General features: G+C 32.5%; 2 protein-coding genes across 2 annotated transcripts; one reads left to right on the plus strand and one right to left on the minus strand.

The window, feature by feature from the left end:
- Positions 1-2,559: 2,559 nt before the first annotated feature.
- On the minus strand, positions 2,560-3,033 carry LOC123922075 (agamous-like MADS-box protein AGL80). Its single transcript, XM_045974817.1, has one exon. The coding sequence runs from the start codon at positions 3,031-3,033 to the stop codon at positions 2,560-2,562; it is 474 nt and encodes a 157-aa protein (XP_045830773.1).
- A 9,634-nt stretch (positions 3,034-12,667) lies between these two features.
- LOC123920252 (pectinesterase inhibitor 9) lies at positions 12,668-13,520 on the plus strand. The gene has a single exon (XM_045972475.1). It carries the CDS (start codon positions 12,722-12,724, stop codon positions 13,358-13,360), a length of 639 nt encoding a protein of 212 aa, XP_045828431.1. The 5' UTR covers positions 12,668-12,721; the 3' UTR covers positions 13,361-13,520.
- The last annotated feature ends 3,998 nt before the right edge of the window (positions 13,521-17,518 follow it).

Raw genomic sequence — 17,518 nt, forward strand, 5'->3', positions numbered from 1 at the left:
TTAGTCATGGGAAATGTAAAACTTGTACCCCTAGATCTTTAAATCCAATAAAATAACAATTTATGGTCCTGAAGTTCGACTAAAACTTGCAAATGCTTTAGACTAGCCATTTTTGTCTACCCAACAATATTTGTAAGAAATTTTTGTAGTTGCTATAGTTGGAACCCCATTAAGAATATATGCTGCAATTTTAAGTGCTTCTCTCTAGAGTGGTTATGGTAAGTTAGAATGGGCATATCATACTTCTTACCATGTCTATAAATGTCACCTTTCAACAACATCATTCATAGTATTAGTAAACGAGCTCGAGATAGTGTTGTGAGACGATACCGCATTCCTTTGCGAATAACAAATTATCTTGGACGTTGTTCATCAGAACCTTCATATAACTAACATAATATTCACCACTACGATTAGACTCGATCCCTTGTCATATCTTGCTAAAGAACATAAGGTTTAACTTAAAAATAGGGACAAAAAATTATGATAGAAAATATTTAGAAGACTAAAACTTGTTGAATTTTTTTTATAGAGACTAAAAATAAAATTTGAGGTATTTATAGGGACTAAAAACTTATTTAATCCCAAAACTCTTAGGCTAAATTATATTTATAGTCCCTTAAATTAATTTTAATTTCAATTTTTGCTTTTTTTTTTTCATTTCATTTTAGCCAATTAACTTACTAATATTAGATATTTTGATCTCTTAAGTATAACAAAGTTTACATAAGTGTCCAACTCATTCATAATTTTTTTTTTGGTACATTACTCATTCATAATTTAAAGGACCACAATGAAATTTAAGAAAAAACAAAAAGTAATCAATGGACCGAATTGTATAACATTTCCAATTTAAGGAATTTAAACAAATCTAAAATTAACTTAAGAACCAAACGTCTAATTTAGTCTAATTTTGAAATGTGAAACACTATCATTATAATTTTTTAATATATTAAAATTGCAAACTCGTCCCCAACTGTCTCATTGTGAGGCGTTTCTTAATATATTAAAATTATAAACAATCCACAAATATTTCTTTGTTTGTAATTTTGGGACCGAAATGACCAACTAAAGAGACAATTAAAGACGTATTTGTAATTTCGAGACATTCACAACTATAATGACACAATACTCTTGCATATTTTGCGATCCGAAATAGATGTTTACCGATATGCATTTATCGTACACAATAAAGGATTAACAAGGTGGAGGGGTTGTGGTTTAGAGTGTTGGCTGCACGTTACAGGGTGGAGAGGGGTAGACTGCGAGATGGTGGTCGAAGAGGGTCATCGTAGTAGAGGGAGATAGCGCGCATTAGGGAGGGTGGTGGTGAGGTAGGGGGTAGGTGGTTTGGGGAGCATGTTTCGAAAAAGGTGGGGGACCGGTCGAATACCTTTTTCTGGACCAATCCTTGGGTGGATGAGACTCCTTTGTGTGAGCGGTTGAGCGCCTGCTTGACTTGGCGGAGACTAAATTGAGTACGGTGGCTGAAATGTTTTCACTAGGGTGGGGGAGGATGGAGATGCTTGGGAGTGGCGGAGGCAGTTGGGGGTGTGAGAGGAGAAGATTTTGGGTAAGTGTCAGACATTACTTCTTAATCCCTCCTTGCATGCTCAGTTTTTAGATAGGTAGCAGTGGAAGTCATGCCCCTAATAAAAGCTACACTGTCCGTGTGGAGCATATCAACTCTTGAAAGAAATCATAGATTGTTCAGAGGCTCAACAAGCACTTCTTATCAATTGTTGGATAAGATCATGTTTTTTTCCTATATATGGTTGAAGCCGACGAGTATTACTTTAGGTTCAAACTATCATAGCTGGCGGTCTAGTCTTTTGCTTTGTTTGGGCATTGTATAATTTATTTATGGTTCTCTTTCTCTGACTCATTGTAAACCTTCGTAGTCTACCTCGACACATTTTGTACTGCAGACACTGTTTTTTAATATATTCATTGAATAACTAATGTATTTGAACTATAATACAGACCAGATACATCAGTTATTAAAGGAATCTAAAAAAATGAATTTTTGTTTATATTTGTGGCCGGAGAGAGTAATATTTTTTTGGTTAGTAAATATGGACATTTTATTAAATTGTTTGACCAAGCATTGAAAAATGAAAACCTTAAAAATTAATTGCGTTGATTTTAATTAATTTCAAAGTTCTTTGACCAAAAGTATTTAAAGTAAAATGTTGACTTATTAAAAATAAACCGTTACTTTCTACTTGTGGATGCATGAAGAATTAATGTGTGTTAGCCTTTTCTGACCTTCATTGATAGAATCCCTATTGTCCATCAATGGTTAAAATTACATCACTATTCAATCTTTGTTTTGTTTTTTATGTTTTATATTTATCTTTCTCATAACATTTTGTATATTTTATCATAACATTCAACACTTGAATAAGAATAATATAATTTACGATCAGAAGTAAGAAAGGCTTTGACAGAGAATAAGAAAGATAAAGCTTATAATAAAATTTATTCAAACAACAAAGGCAATGCATCTTCGAACAACAATTAAAATTTTGATTTAAAATAAAACATAAAAGACAAACATTAATTGGATCCATTCAACTTGTTATCAATATCTTTGAGATTCTCCTCAATTAGCTTTTGAAAGTGTTTCAAATCTGAAACAGAAACATCATCAGGCAAATTTTTGTTTTTCATGTATTGAATCATACGAATGGTCATCTCCTTGTCACGAATCTCTTGTCTTTGCTTTTCAAGCTTCTCCCTGGCTTTAGTAAGCCTCTGCAAGACAAAGCTCTCTTGGTTCACATTTTTCGTCTTATCGATCTGCGATAAATTCTGATACCTCTCAATCACTTGCTTGGCTTCCTCTAGATCTGGCCACACCTCTGTGTTATTAGAATTAAAAGGATTTGAAATTATAGCACATGCTGGAATATCGCAAAGAATTTTGATTTCTCTCATCTTTTTTATGATACCCTTCTTTCTTTTCCTATAGCATTCCTTCCTTGCTGAAATATTACAGATAAAGGCAACTTTCACCTTCTTCCCAGCCATGGTCTTGCTCTTGCAATGTGATGAATTGAAAAGAAAGAAAATTAGAATAGTTTTTGCATGATTTTTCCAGTGCCTTATGGCTGTGGTTTTATAATGAGCCTACTACCATATATGATTAAATATAATAGTATAATAGTGTTCCGGACTGGGCCAAGGTCCAATACACGTGGCCCAAACTATATAGATCCAGCCCAAATCCACTTTTCACGGAGACCTCTCATGTAGACGAAAGGTAACATTTACGATTGTTCCTGTACACCAATTGTAGTTAATACACTCCTCACACGCTTGCGGGAACGTTAAATCCATCAATTGTTCAAAGTTATGGTAGTTCGAAGCTAACGTAATATTTGTCGTCTTCAACCACCTAAAAGAGAAAAGTTTGATCTTGTCCAACATTGTTAAGATTTTTGGGTCACGATAATAATATTACATGTGTTAGGGTCATTATGTAATTAACCAAAGCATCAGTAGTCTAATTAATAATTAATAATAAGTCTATGGCTAAAAGCATAAATATCATGAAATGTAATTTATTGTGTAGATATCATAAGTCAATATATAATTTGATGAGGGGCCAAATTAGAATATTGAAAACTAAGAAATAACCCTAAGGTTATTTATAAGGGTTATGGTCCCCAACTGTAGATACAACGTAAAATCGGCGCTCATCAGGTTTTCTCTTCATCCCCATCAGAGGAGATTCAAGGAGCCCATAAGGAATTCGACAGTTGGAAGATCACATACCTGGTGAACTTCAATGCATTAGCTATGACAAACTCAAGTACGCTTCCACTTATGATTATGTTTTATTTCTTAATGATTAACATGATCGACTCTAGGGTTTATGAATCAAATTTAATTCTAACAAAGGGATTTATACATACAAACATAAGATGCGACATGTCCGTTGAGCCTTTGAACAATCGATGGTTTCTCTTCGTCATCAATTTCATTGCTTTAGGAAGAAAGAGGGGTGCACAGTGAGAGAAGGATACTGGAAGTTGTATAAAAGTTTAACTTTTTAATCATCAATTTCATTGCTTTAGGAAGAAAAAAAAAAGATTAATGTGTACATTGTTCACCGGACACATTAGAGTGCACTAAACCAATCAAAAAGTGATACATTAGTACATTACCACTTCAAAAAATGCAAAACTTTTGTGTAAAATAGATTAATTGGCACAAAACAATCAATTTAGTCTCAATTCTCAAATATATGACTCCATCTTCAATTTTGATCATAAACTGTATGAAATTTGACAAATTAGTCCTTATATTAGATGAAATATGTATCTTATTTCTTGGTACTATCCAAAAGGGAATATGTAGTCTTATTTCTTTAGGCAGTCTTTATTCAAGTAGGATTGGCCCATCCGATGTGGATGCCTATATAAAGGGACCCTTAAACCCTAATTTCAGTGTACAGGGCAAGAGAGAAGTTGCAAAAGAAAAAAGTTACATTTGGCTGCGCCGTCACACCATTCTATTGTGTAAACACTGATATTATATATACTAGTTCTTGCGATAAAATCTTAGCCAAATCTAATTTTCTCTAATATTTGGGTGTGTCTCGATCGATAAAGCTATGATACTATCTAATGGAAGTCAATTGTTGTGAGGTGAATCATATATCAACTCAACATGATATACAAGTTCACATATATTAAATTTTAATGATAGGAATATAATTCAAAATTAACATAGAACAAGAAAAATCAAAGGATTGATTAACTTTGTAATTGATGTTGGTAAACGAAATTGGTACAAACACCAAATAAGACTAATTAGACATAAAATTGAAGGACATAATTAAAATTGACCTAAAGACATAATTAAAATAAACATTGCAAATTCAACATGACTAGCAAACTTTTGTGAAGTTGTTAGTTTCATGTGATCTGAATTTCATTTCTTTTTTTTCCCATCCTTGTGGTGATTCCACTTCACATGACTAGCAAACAATTGTGAAGTTGTTACTTTCTTGTTGCAAAATGGACATGTGTACGGTCCATATTTTTGACATGGAATGCTGTGGATACTTCCATCATCATTTTTTTTTGGGCTCTTCTTCTTCCTATTGTTGTTGTCACCTTCACCAAACTCATCACCATTTGTAGCAATAGCATTGATAGGCTCTTGTGGATGTGATGATGAGCCTCCAAAGAGATCTGGATTATCAGAAAGAGCAAACTGAGATTCTAAAATCTGCATTGCTTTCCTGATTCCAGCAGCATGACTACCAAATTTTTTGGTAGCAGATGATGATGGCGAATGGTTGCATGTCTTTGTGACTGTGTTGTTACCATTCGCCCATTCACGCAGCTTATCGATGTTCATACTGACAGGTTTAAGAGTATGAAGAGGAAAAGATGTGATTTTTTTTTAAGTTGGGAGGAGAGGGTCTTCCCTCAATTTATAGCGCTTCATTATTCATTTACTTGAAATGTTTGGTCAAAGAAGAAAACGCTCTTTAAATGTAGTAATTTAAAAGTCAAATGTATTTTGTTTTCTATTCGGTCCAAATACATTTGAATATCTTTTCATTAAATTTTATTACTTACCAAAAAAAAATTAATTTATATAAAATATTACTAGTGTATTCCTGAAAACAAAACAAGCAAGCTTTTCATCAAATGCTTGTTGTATGTAATTTTTTTCAATTATCATTTATTTTTTTGGATTACAATTATCATTTTATTGTAAGATAATATGTTGTTTGCAATTTTTAAGAAACCTTTTTAAGTGCTTGTAAGATTACATGAGCCTATTATCTCTTGTTGTAACTCCAATAGTATATGTGGAAAGGATACTGGAAGTTGTATAAAAGTTTAACTTTTTACACATCAATTTCATTGCTTTAGGAAAAAATATATTAATGTGGACATTGTTCAAAGGCCACAGCATAGTGCACTAAACCAATCAAAAAGTGATAATTATTTTTGAAAGAAAATATATTATATATAAATATAAAAATGAAAAATAGTATAAAATAAAATTCGGAACAATAAAGAGGTACAAAATATACACTCCATCAGAGCCTAATAATCTCTAAGATAAGATAGAAAAACAAACAGACAAATAAAACTATAAAGAAATAATGAGACACACCCCAGGGGCCGTCCTGACAATTTAGAAACCTGGTTTTGAATATTAAAGTTTGACCCCTTAAAAAAAACTTGCTTGTAAGAGTGGGAGGAAAAAGATAGAAGCTACACGCGTTTCTGTTTATCTTTGAGACAAAATTTTCTTTTTCTTTTTTTATTCATTTTTTTGAATCATTTTTTATGAGACCTACTATACTACCATATAAATTATTTTTGAGACCCCTACAAAATGAAGGCTCGACGCCATAGGACACCTTACACTCCCTCGAAGCCAGCCCTCCACACCACACCACACCACACCAAACTAGAGCAGTAAAAAAGTGATACATTATCACTTCCAAAAATGTCAACTTTATGGATAAAATCTATTAGGACATTTATTGCCAAGGGTAAAGATTACGATAATGTTCAATCTTTGTTTTCATTTTTCGTATTTATTTTTATCCAAATAATCAAATATTTAAATCTGAAAACTACATTCTATTATTGATCATTTTCACATATCATTTGTGACAATATATATCATAAAGTTAGAATCCGAATCGTGTTTATGTTTTAATTATGATTTTAATGTTGCGATGAATTCAGTTTTTCTAAAGGTACCAAATTTAGGGCTTTAAAAAAAAAGTACCAAATTTAAGTAGGGTTTTGATGGAGAGTTAGTAAGACAATTGACAAGGCTTATAAAAATGAAAACAAAGGTTGTTTGGTATGTTCAAGGCAGTGCAATAGCAGAGCCACCGGTGAACATACCAAACAAGATAGAAACCCATGTTGAACTAGTTTTATAAACAACCATCGCCACCAACCTTCCACCTCCGCACAATCCGGCGACATGAGAAAAAGCACAACTTCCAATCGGGGACGAAACAAAATCCAAAATCTTTGTTCTAGAATCGTAGGCTACAAGACTTTGACCACCGAAAGAGAAGAGTACTCAAAGCAAACCGACAACCACCACCCGCCATGGTGGTGGTGCCGATTGAACCAAATCTAACCGGACGTTATAGATCCGGACGAGGGTGATGCGGAGGGCCGCACAACTCCTCACAGCACCAGCGCCAAATGTTGACATTGTCACTGAAACGTTTGGATTTGGGGAAAGAAGGATATAGTCTTTAAATTTAAAACATAGATAAATATTAAATTTGAAATTAGATTTATCATTTAAGCAAAAAAAAATCCATGTTTTATTATTCTCTAATTCAAGAAAAAGTAAAATCTTAAAGCTCTCTTCAAATAATATCTACGAATATTTATGTAAATCAATTTTTGCATCACCAGACACATGATTAGACCTAGTCCCACAATTGGCAGATTATAAATAAAATTTTATTATAGATTATGAGTATTATTGGCTGTCTTATTTGACGTAAAGTCTCGATACTTCAAAAATAGTGAAGTATCGTGTCTGATACGTACTCGATATCGATACTTGTCCAATACTTTCCGATACACGTATCGGAGAAGTATCAGTAATTAATATTATTTTTTTAAAAGAAATATAATCGATACGTGTCGGATACTTCTCCGATACGTGTATCAAAAAAGTATCGGACAATTAATGCTCTTTGATAATGAAAATATAGGAAAGGAAACTGATACAATTTGTGTTTCCTCTTAAGTATTGAATGTTAGAGTATGATGTTACCATACCAGCTATGTCTTTTTTGGGTAGTACATTTTTTTTATAAGCAAATTTTTAGTATATTGTTATGTTAGTTTTTCTCCTTACCAGAATTTGAACCCTGAACCTCCAACTCCTAAACCCTTAGCTCAACTAGCTTAATCAGTTGAGCTACCCATCTCACCCCCCTTGATATGTAATTGTCACTTGTTTGCTCAATTTGAGTAATTTGAATGTGTTAATTTTTCATCATTATCGATTTTAGTTATGTTTATATATTATGCATATCGGTGCATATCGTATGGTATCGTATCACCTATTGGGATTTCATACCCTGCATAGTGTGTCTTTATTATTTGATCTAGCAGCAACCAATTTCAAACATAAAATTCTTATTTATTTTTTAGAAACTGTGAGTTTAGGCACAATTGATTCGTGACAACATAATTTTTTTTTATAAAAAAATATATAGTAACTAAACACCACACCAAGTTTTTTTTTTTTAAGGGAAACACCACACCAAGTTGCTTGCCAAAAATAATAAAATAAAATATTCAAAAATATTTATATATATACACTCCCTCTGCCCCAAAATAAATGATCTAGTTGGCTATCGTCACGTTTGCAAATGTATAACTTTAATCGTTAATATCTTACAAGAAAAAGCTAACACGTGCCCTAAAGACAATTTTAAGGTACTTCATATAGAAAATTAGTCTCAAAAGTTGTGCATTCAACTTTTACAAAGTCAGGATCTTTTTTTTTTTCAATACAAAACTTTCATGTTAAGCTCCTGTGCCTTTAGAGCACATATTAGCATGACCCTATAAATAGTACACAAAGTAAAAAACAAATCATTTTTTTTTTGTGACGGAGGAAGTACATAAATGCAAACATTAGAATTTAGAACAATCTAGTGATATGAAAATACCATCTCTACTAAAATCTCTTCAAACTATAGGCTAGCTTATAAAATGGAAACTAAATTGCGATCACATAAACTTTGGTTAAGCCACAACACAACTGGATGGATTTTTCATTAATCTTCTAACATCCCGTATTAATTTCTAGAATATTAATTAACACAGCAAAATATTTTTTATATTTATTACATTGAATAAACTAAAATTGCATCGTTAGGTTACAACTTACATTGATTTACAAATAAACAAACTAACTATACAAAATTAATGGGAAACAGTCATCTTAGTCCCGCAATATGTAACACGTTGTCAATTTGATCTCTGACAAAAGAAGAATAAAATAGTTTCTGACTCTGCAATCTGTTAGTACGTCAATCTAGTCCCAACCATTAAAATTGGTCGATAACTTTACAAAAAAAAATTGATGTAACAATTTTTGGAACATGTGACATTCTAAGTAAACATTAGTTGGACGAGTGGCACGATGACATGACCAGAGACTAAGTTGACAAGTGACATAATGTCTTAACCAATTGTGTTAAGCTCACGATGTCTTAACCAATTGAACTTTAAAATTACACTAGGATATGGTTTTATTAATTAATCCAAATTTTGTGCCTCGTAAGCTTCAAATTTTGCCAACTAATGATTAACAAGACACACGTCTTCAAATGTAGTATTGGACAAAGACCCGTTTACATCGCCTTAAAACCTCTATCTTTGTACCTTAATTCCATCTACAAACATCATCAATAATCAATAATAGTTATTAAAACTATCCCCATTCATTTAAGGTTCATATATATTTTCCCTGCATAAAGCAATCATATTACCTTTTTCTTTTATTTTTATTTGTTTAACTCAAAAGTCTTTATCCTTTGTAACTATCATTATCAAGAAGTAATTAAACAATGCTTTGTTTGAGACTTTGGAGTAGAATAGAGGGCTTTGAAGATAAAAGGTAGAGTAATTATGTCTTACAAACATTATAACAACTTCTTTTTTTTGACACTATAACATCTTATTTATAAAAAAGAAAATAAAGTATAACACTTTATAAAGTTTAAAAACGTGTGTAACCAGAAAAAATATACTCCACAAATTAAATAAGTTTAAAAACGTGAAAAACAAAAGTTTGACTAACAATATTACTTCACAAACCAATTCACTCAAATAAGGAATACAAGCTTCTTAAATTGGGATTTTACTCCAACTTCCAAGTTGGCATCTCATCTAGGTGTAGACAATATTTTTATGAACTTAACATGTACTATACTATATTCTATTCTTTCTTTCTTTTACATCGGTTTTCTTCTTTGAAAATATTCTTATTGGAGTTTTTTTAGGCATTAAATATTGTTATATTGGTATCATTTTTAGTTGATATTCAAAAAAGGCTTAACTACACATTTAGTCCCTTACGTTTATTTTAGGTTTCAATTTGGTCCCTTATGTTTAAAACGTATCAATTTGGTCTTTTACGTTTCCACCGTTAGCATTATTTGGTCCTTTCCGTCAATTTATTGACTAACTCCGTTTGTAATGTCCACGTGGCTAACAGAAATGCACACGTGGACGCATAGTCATCCTATTTTGTAGATGTAGGCGCCACAAACACTTAATTAAAAATATTTAAATTATTTATAATTTTTAAATGGTTTATGAGATGCACATGATGTTAAAGGAAAATCTGGAAACTAAAAATACAACCTTCAAACATTCATCTACTTCAAAATCTCACTATCCCCTTTCTCAACAAAAGAAATTTCCGCAAAGAACAGCAATTCAAGGAAAAAATTACAAAAATCTCTCAACCCAAAAGAAATAAAATCCAACAAACAAATTCAAACTAAAACTTATAAATTTAAACCCAAATCAAGAAAATTACAATCTCCAAAACCATAAGATTAAGAAGAAACAAAGATAGAAAAAGAATGAAATCAGATTTGATACAAAAAATTTCGATTTGGGATTTGGGAGTTGATTGGGTGTTTCAATCTAGTAGATTGGGGTTTCAATTTGGGTTTTAGATTAGGTGAGATGAGCAAAGGTTTGAGTTTAAGATTTGATATTTTAGCCTCAATTTCATAGTTTTGTTGTTGTTGTTGTTGTTGAATTTACTGGGTTCCTTTGCCGGAACTTTAGTTTGTCTTTTGTAGTTTTTTCTTGTTAAAGTTGAAAGGGATGAAATAGATATGTGAAGATGATTATGGTGGTGGTGAAGATGATGATTTGCTGGAACTTTAGTTTGTCTGTTGTTGTTCTTTGTGTGTTTTTTGTTGAAGGTGAAGAGGATTGAGTAAATATGATGAAGAAGATGATAGTGGTGGAGAAGATGATTGTATGTTGTTTTTTAAAAAATCTATTTTTTTTATTTTATGTTTTGTTTTATTAATTACTCAATATTACGTGGAATTTTACAAAAATTTAATTATACATGTGTGTCCACGTGTGCATTTCCGTTAGCCATGTGGACATTACAAACGGAGTTAGTCAACGAATTGACGGAAAGGACCAACTAATATAAACGGTTAAAACGTAAGGGACCAAATTGATACGTTTTAAACGTAAGGGACCAAATTAAAACCTAAAATAAACGTAAAGGACCAAATGTGTAGTTAAGCTTTCAAAAAATTAGTTTTCACACATTGTAAAGAGCCTAATTCATTCGTATGGAGGAGATAATTCGATTAAGAGGAGAATTCATATTGTGTGTTCACAGATTCCCCGACGAAGATTAGTCATCGCTAATAGCAGTGAAAACTTTGTACAAATATCATGATAACCCAAAAGAAAAAAAAACCTAATTCACTCAAATAAGGAATACATGCTTCTTAAATTGGGGTTTTACTCCAAGTTAGCATGTCATCTAGTTGTGTAGACAATATGTCTAGAATTTTGACCGACCGACCTCTATGAAATTTTTTAGGCTTAAATGCGGTTTTGGCCCCCCAAGTTTCACAATTGCTTGATTTTGGTCCCCCACATTTCAATTGCTTGATTTTAACCCTCTAAGTTTCACAATTGCTTGATTTTAGCCCTCCAAGTTTCAATTGCTCGATTTTGGCCCCCCAAGTTTACCCCCTTTTGCATTTGCTAGCCCCCCGTTGACTTTTTTGATTAAAAATTGGTTATGTGGCATTTTAAAATCAAATAAGTATTTAAAAATAAATAAATAAATTACAAATTGTTTTTTAAAAACTAAATTATAAAATATTTTTTTTATTATATGTAGTTTGTAAAATAATTTTGTTATATAAAAAAGTAAAAAAAACATTTTATGAATTATTTTTTAAAAACTTTGTAAACTTTTTTTAAAATAAAAAATAATTATTAAACTTTTTATTAAAAAAACAATTTTTAATACATTTTTATAAAAGCAAATATTATTATTTTTTAATTAAAACATATTTTTAATTTTTTTAAAATGTCACACAAGCAATTTATAGTCAAAAAAGTCAACGGGGGGCTAGCAAATGCAAAAGGGGGTAAACTTGGGGGGCCAAAATCGAGCAATTGAAACTTGGAGGGCTAAAATCAAGCAATTGTGAAACTTAGAGGGTTAAAATCAAGCAATTGAAATGTGGGGGACCAAAATCAAGCAATTGTGAAACTTGAGGGGCCAAAACTGCATTTAAGCCAATTTTTTATAATAGTCCTATTTTTTTTTTTTGGGTTTATAACCCTCTGGTTCCAAAGGGAAAGGGGTCCTAGTAGTCCAGAGTTCGGCCGCGAGATAAGTAAAGTCTGGCCAAGAAATTGTTCCACCTAGGAATCGAACCCGGGTTCTCCCGAAATCCGTCCTTTTTGGTGAAGCTCATTAACCACTTGAGCCCAATAATTTGGTTAGTCGTATTGTTTCTCATTGCACGTATAATGGAATTTGACCCAAAAATTGCATGTGGCAACATGTGTGGAACTCTCTATATAAGCAACACACACTTCTTTATTATTTTCATCAAATTTGAGCTTTGAAATCTCTCTTCTTCCATCATAACACATTAACTAACCAAAGTTCAATTGTACACAAAATGGCACAAAAACTCATTCTCCCATTACTAGTCATATTCCTCTCACTCTTCTTAGAGTCCTCCCTAGCCAAACATAACTCTCAAACAATAACCTACATAGAGTCTTCTTGCAATGGTACCCTCTACCCTAAACTTTGCATTCGTTGTCTTAACAAATTTTCTCATTCCACCATAAATGGACCTCAACACTTAGCCCAAGTTGCCTTATCCGTGAGCCTCTCTAGAGCCCTACAAACAAGAGGGTACCTTTTGAATGTTGCTAAAGAACTCAAAGCAATTGATCATAAAAACAAAAGATTGTACCTAACCGTGCAAGATTGTGTGAATCAAATCAATGATAGTGTTGATCAACTTAGCCAAGCCATCAAAGAATTAAAAAGGTTGAACAACTTTAACACCATCATCAATGATAAAGTGTTGTGGCATATAAGTAATGTTGAGACATGGGTGAGCACGGCATTAACCGATGCGAGTAGTTGTGTACAATCGTTCCCCGGTCATAGGATGAGCAAAAGGGTTGCGACGATTAAGGTCAAGGCGAAGAATGTTGCGGAAGTTACTAGTAATGCACTTGCTTTGTTTCATAGTTATGCTTCTAGTTACAAGCAAGCAGCAGCTAGAGCTACCAAGAAGCCTTGAAAAATGTAAAAAAGTTTAATTTGCTTAATTATTTTTTCACCCTTTGTTTGTTCATGTATATTATATAATATACATGTTTTTTCTTTGGGTGGTTTTATATTATTATTAATCAAGTGTAATATATGTAAAATTTCATTATTATGTGTTAAAAAAGAACTTTGTGATTTTAACATTGCTGTTTATTATTTACATATTATGAATGCTAATCATAAACCATAAGACTCAATCAGGGCCGTATTTGAGGGAGGGCGAAGAGGGCGACCGTCCTAGGTCCCTAAAAATTAGGGGCCAAAATAATTGTTTTAGAGGTCTATTATATATGCCAGAAAAATAAAATAAATAAATATAAAAAATCTTAGGTGTTGAAAATAATATGCTAAAATATCTTTTGAAGAGTTAGATAAATAATAATTTTTAGTACTAGTGTGTTTTTAACAATGTCTCCTATTTTTATGCACGTGTGCGAACAGAAATGAAAATAAAACAATAGAAGAAGAATAGATGAAAACAAGTGAGAAACAAAAACAAATAAGTTATTATTGTATTTTGATAAAATAATACTCTCTCCGTTCCTTTTTACTTGTCGTTTTAGAAAGAAAAAAAATGTTTGAAATTTCTTGTCGTTTTGATAATTTAAGGTTATATTTTGTCTATTATACACTCCTTCCTATTTTTTTTTTTATTGACTAAATTTAATATAATCTTTTTATTGTATCTATTTTTTTTTTTACTAAACTTCTTCCTATAATCTTTTTATTGTTTTTGGTTTTTTTCTTTATTTTTTTTCTTGCATGTTTATTGAAAATCTTGTTACTCTCGTGCCTTCTCCTCTCTCGTTACAACTTACATGTTCTTTCTACCTAAGAAAAAGGTCTGGGATGAGACTAATGTCTTGGTGAATTCCTTAACTACCCTCAACCCTTTTAACTCGGATACCTAGATTCTCTAACTATCTACAATAAGATAAGATAAACAATTCATTTTCTATTCAACAATAACATATTTTGCTATTGGAGATTCAAAGATTTTGTGATGCGGTAAACTTTGGATTTTTGAGGCAAATGATTATGTTTTTTTTTTTTACTCCTAATGATATTATGAACCTTATAGTAAAAAATGTTACTCGATGAGTTTGCTTAAAAGGCTCAGAATAGAATGACGATAAATTAGGTTTATAATCCATTGCCATTAGATCAATCTCTGGTGAAAGTGGACATCTAGGTTTTATAAGCTCCCAACAATATAATTTTAGGTGGCATTTGTTAGAACAATAAGAAAAAGACTTCAAAATATCGGATTAGCAACGTATTCCTCTTGAAAACGAATTCCCTAACGATATCTCCCCCTTAAAACTCGACTTTCTTAAAAAATCAAGCATTTCTGAGATTTTTTTCCCAAAATATACCCCTCTCCCTCTCTTATTTCCCGTAATACCCCCCTCTCAATTTTTTTTCCCGTAATGCACCTCTGACAGAAGACCAACTGGGTAGCACCATTTGAAATGGCGCCATGGCCATGTGATAGCGCCATTCTGAATGGCTACATTGACTGCTTTTCTGCTTTTTCTGTGTCCCCTGTACCAGACTGCTTTTCCCAACATCAAGCCATTTGAAATGGCGCCATTGACCAAGCATAGCACCATTCCAAATGGCGCTATCCCCCTTGTTGTTTTTTCCTGTCTGGTGCGCGCGTGTGAGTTGCATTAGGAGATTTGAAATTTTTTTGAATGCATGGGAGGGAGAGAAAGAAAAGAGTTTTGTTTGAAATTTTTTTAATTTTTTTTTTATTTGATTTTATTTATTTGATGAACAAATATTCGATGAATAAAGAAATTGTTTTTTTTTATTTGATGGAAAAAAATTTATTACAAGACGATTATATAAATAAATAATTAATTACAAACAAAACACTAAAATTCCTAATGTCTACGATGTCTACGATGGCCTCCGGTGCCACAAGGTGGAGGACCTGCATTCCTCGGATGTCCTCGTCCATATAATTCCTCTTCCGCATTTGTATCGTCCCTGTTAAGAAAGTTCTCGATTTGATTAAGACTTAACGAGGAACCTTCACCAGCAGCCCACATTGAATTTAACATATCGTCCGATACAGCAAAACCCCAATGTAGGGGGATATGTTGGGTTTGTTGGGTTTGTTGGGGTTCACCGGGGTGGTAAGCATTTTCATTGAACCGTTGAGTTCCCGGTGATTGAAATGATTGTCCGTTGGGGGATATGTTGGGTTTGTTGGGTTTGTTGGATTGTTCGTTGAGGGGAAATAGCCAATCCAATTTTTTTTACCCCATTGCCATACACCCGAAATTTTTTCGACGACCAATCATTTCAATCACCGGGAACTCAACGGTTCAATGAAAATGCTTACCACCCCGGTGAACCCCAACAAACCCAACAAACCCAACATATCCCCCTACATTGGGGTTCTGCTGTACCGGACGATATGTTAAATTCAACGTGGGCTGCTGGTGAAGGTTCCTCGTTAAGTCTTAATCAAATCGAGAACTTTCTTAACAGGGACGATACAAATGCGGAAGAGGAATTATATGGACGAGGACATCCGAGGAATGCAGGTCCTCCACCTTGTGGCACCGGAGGCCATCGTAGACATCGTAGACATTAGGAATTTTAGTGTTTTGTTTGTAATTAATTATTTATTTATATAATCGTCTTGTAATAAATTTATTTCCATCAAATAAAAAAAAACAATTTCTTTATTCATCGAATATTTGTTCATCAAATAAATAAAATCAAATAAAAAAAATTAAAAAAATTTCAAACAAAACTCTTTTCTTTCTCTCCCTCCCATGCATTCAAAAAAATTTCAAATCTCCTAATGCAACTCACACGCGCGCACCAGACAGGAAAAAACAACAAGGGGGATAGCGCCATTTGGAATGGTGCTATGCTTGGTCAATGGCGCCATTTCAAATGGCTTGATGTTGGGAAAAGCAGTCTGGTACAGGGGACACAGAAAAAGCAGAAAAGCAGTCAATGTAGCCATTCAGAATGGCGCTATCACATAGCCATGGCGCCATTTCAAATGGTGCTACCCAGTTGGTCTTCTGTCAGAGGTGCATTACGGGAAAAAAAGTTGAGAGGGGGGTATTACGGGAAATAAGAGAGGGAGAGGGGTATATTTTGGGAAAAAAATCGCATTTCTGATTAAAAAACCGATTTAGTCTTGGGAAATGTAAAACTTGTAACCCCCACCCCCGATCTTTAAATCCAATAAAGTAACAACTTTTGGTCTTGAAGTTCAATTTCTTTTCATTTTGGCATATAAGACCTTGTTTTAACCGTACAATCTGAACCTTGCAAATGCTTTAGACTAGATTTTTTTTGTCTTTTTTTTTAATGACAAATATATTATATATAGATATAAAAATGAGAAACATACAAGAGAGAGTTCAGAAAAGTAAAGAGGTACCAAAAATACACTCCACTATTTGTAAGAAATTTTTGTAGTTGCTATAGTTGAATCCCATTAAGGATATATGATGCAGTTTTAAGTGATTCTCTCTAGATTGGTTATGGTAAATTAGAATGGATATATCATATTTCTTGTCAATAAATATCACCTTTCAACAACATCATCATAGTAAACGAGCTCGACATAGTATTGTGGGACAATACCACATTCCTCTTCTTGGACATTGTTCACCAGAACCTTCATATAACTAACATAGAATTCACCACCACGATTAGACTTGACCCCTTATCATCATGTCTTGAAGAAAACATAAGGTTAACTTAAAAATAGGGATAAACAATTGTGATAGAAAATATTTAGAAGACTCAAATTTGCTGAAATTTTTTTTAGAGACTAAAAATAAAATTTGAGGTTTTTATATGGACTAAAAATTTATTTAATCCTAAAATTTCTAGTTCCTTAAATTAATTTTAATTTCAATTTTTACTTAATTTCTTTTTTATTTCATTTTAGCCGGTTAACTTACCAAAGTTAATTTTTATTTCATTTGAGGTATTAGATATTTTGATCTCTTAAGTATACCAAAGTTTACCTATACCAAAGTGTCCAACTCATTCAAAGTAAAGGACCACGATGACATTTAAGAAAAAATAATCAATGACTGAATTGTATAACATTTCCGAATTAAGGAACCTAAATGAAACCTAAAAT

Source organism: Trifolium pratense, linkage group LG4 (assembly GCF_020283565.1).
Source record: "Trifolium pratense cultivar HEN17-A07 linkage group LG4, ARS_RC_1.1, whole genome shotgun sequence".
NCBI classification, from domain to species: Eukaryota; Viridiplantae; Streptophyta; class Magnoliopsida; order Fabales; family Fabaceae; genus Trifolium; species Trifolium pratense.

Coding starts and splice junctions, on each gene's coding strand:
- LOC123920252 (XM_045972475.1), top strand. CDS start 12,722: ATGGCACAAAAACTCATTCTCCCATTACTAGTCATATTCCTCTCACTC.
- LOC123922075 (XM_045974817.1), bottom strand. CDS start 3,033: ATGGCTGGGAAGAAGGTGAAAGTTGCCTTTATCTGTAATATTTCAGCA.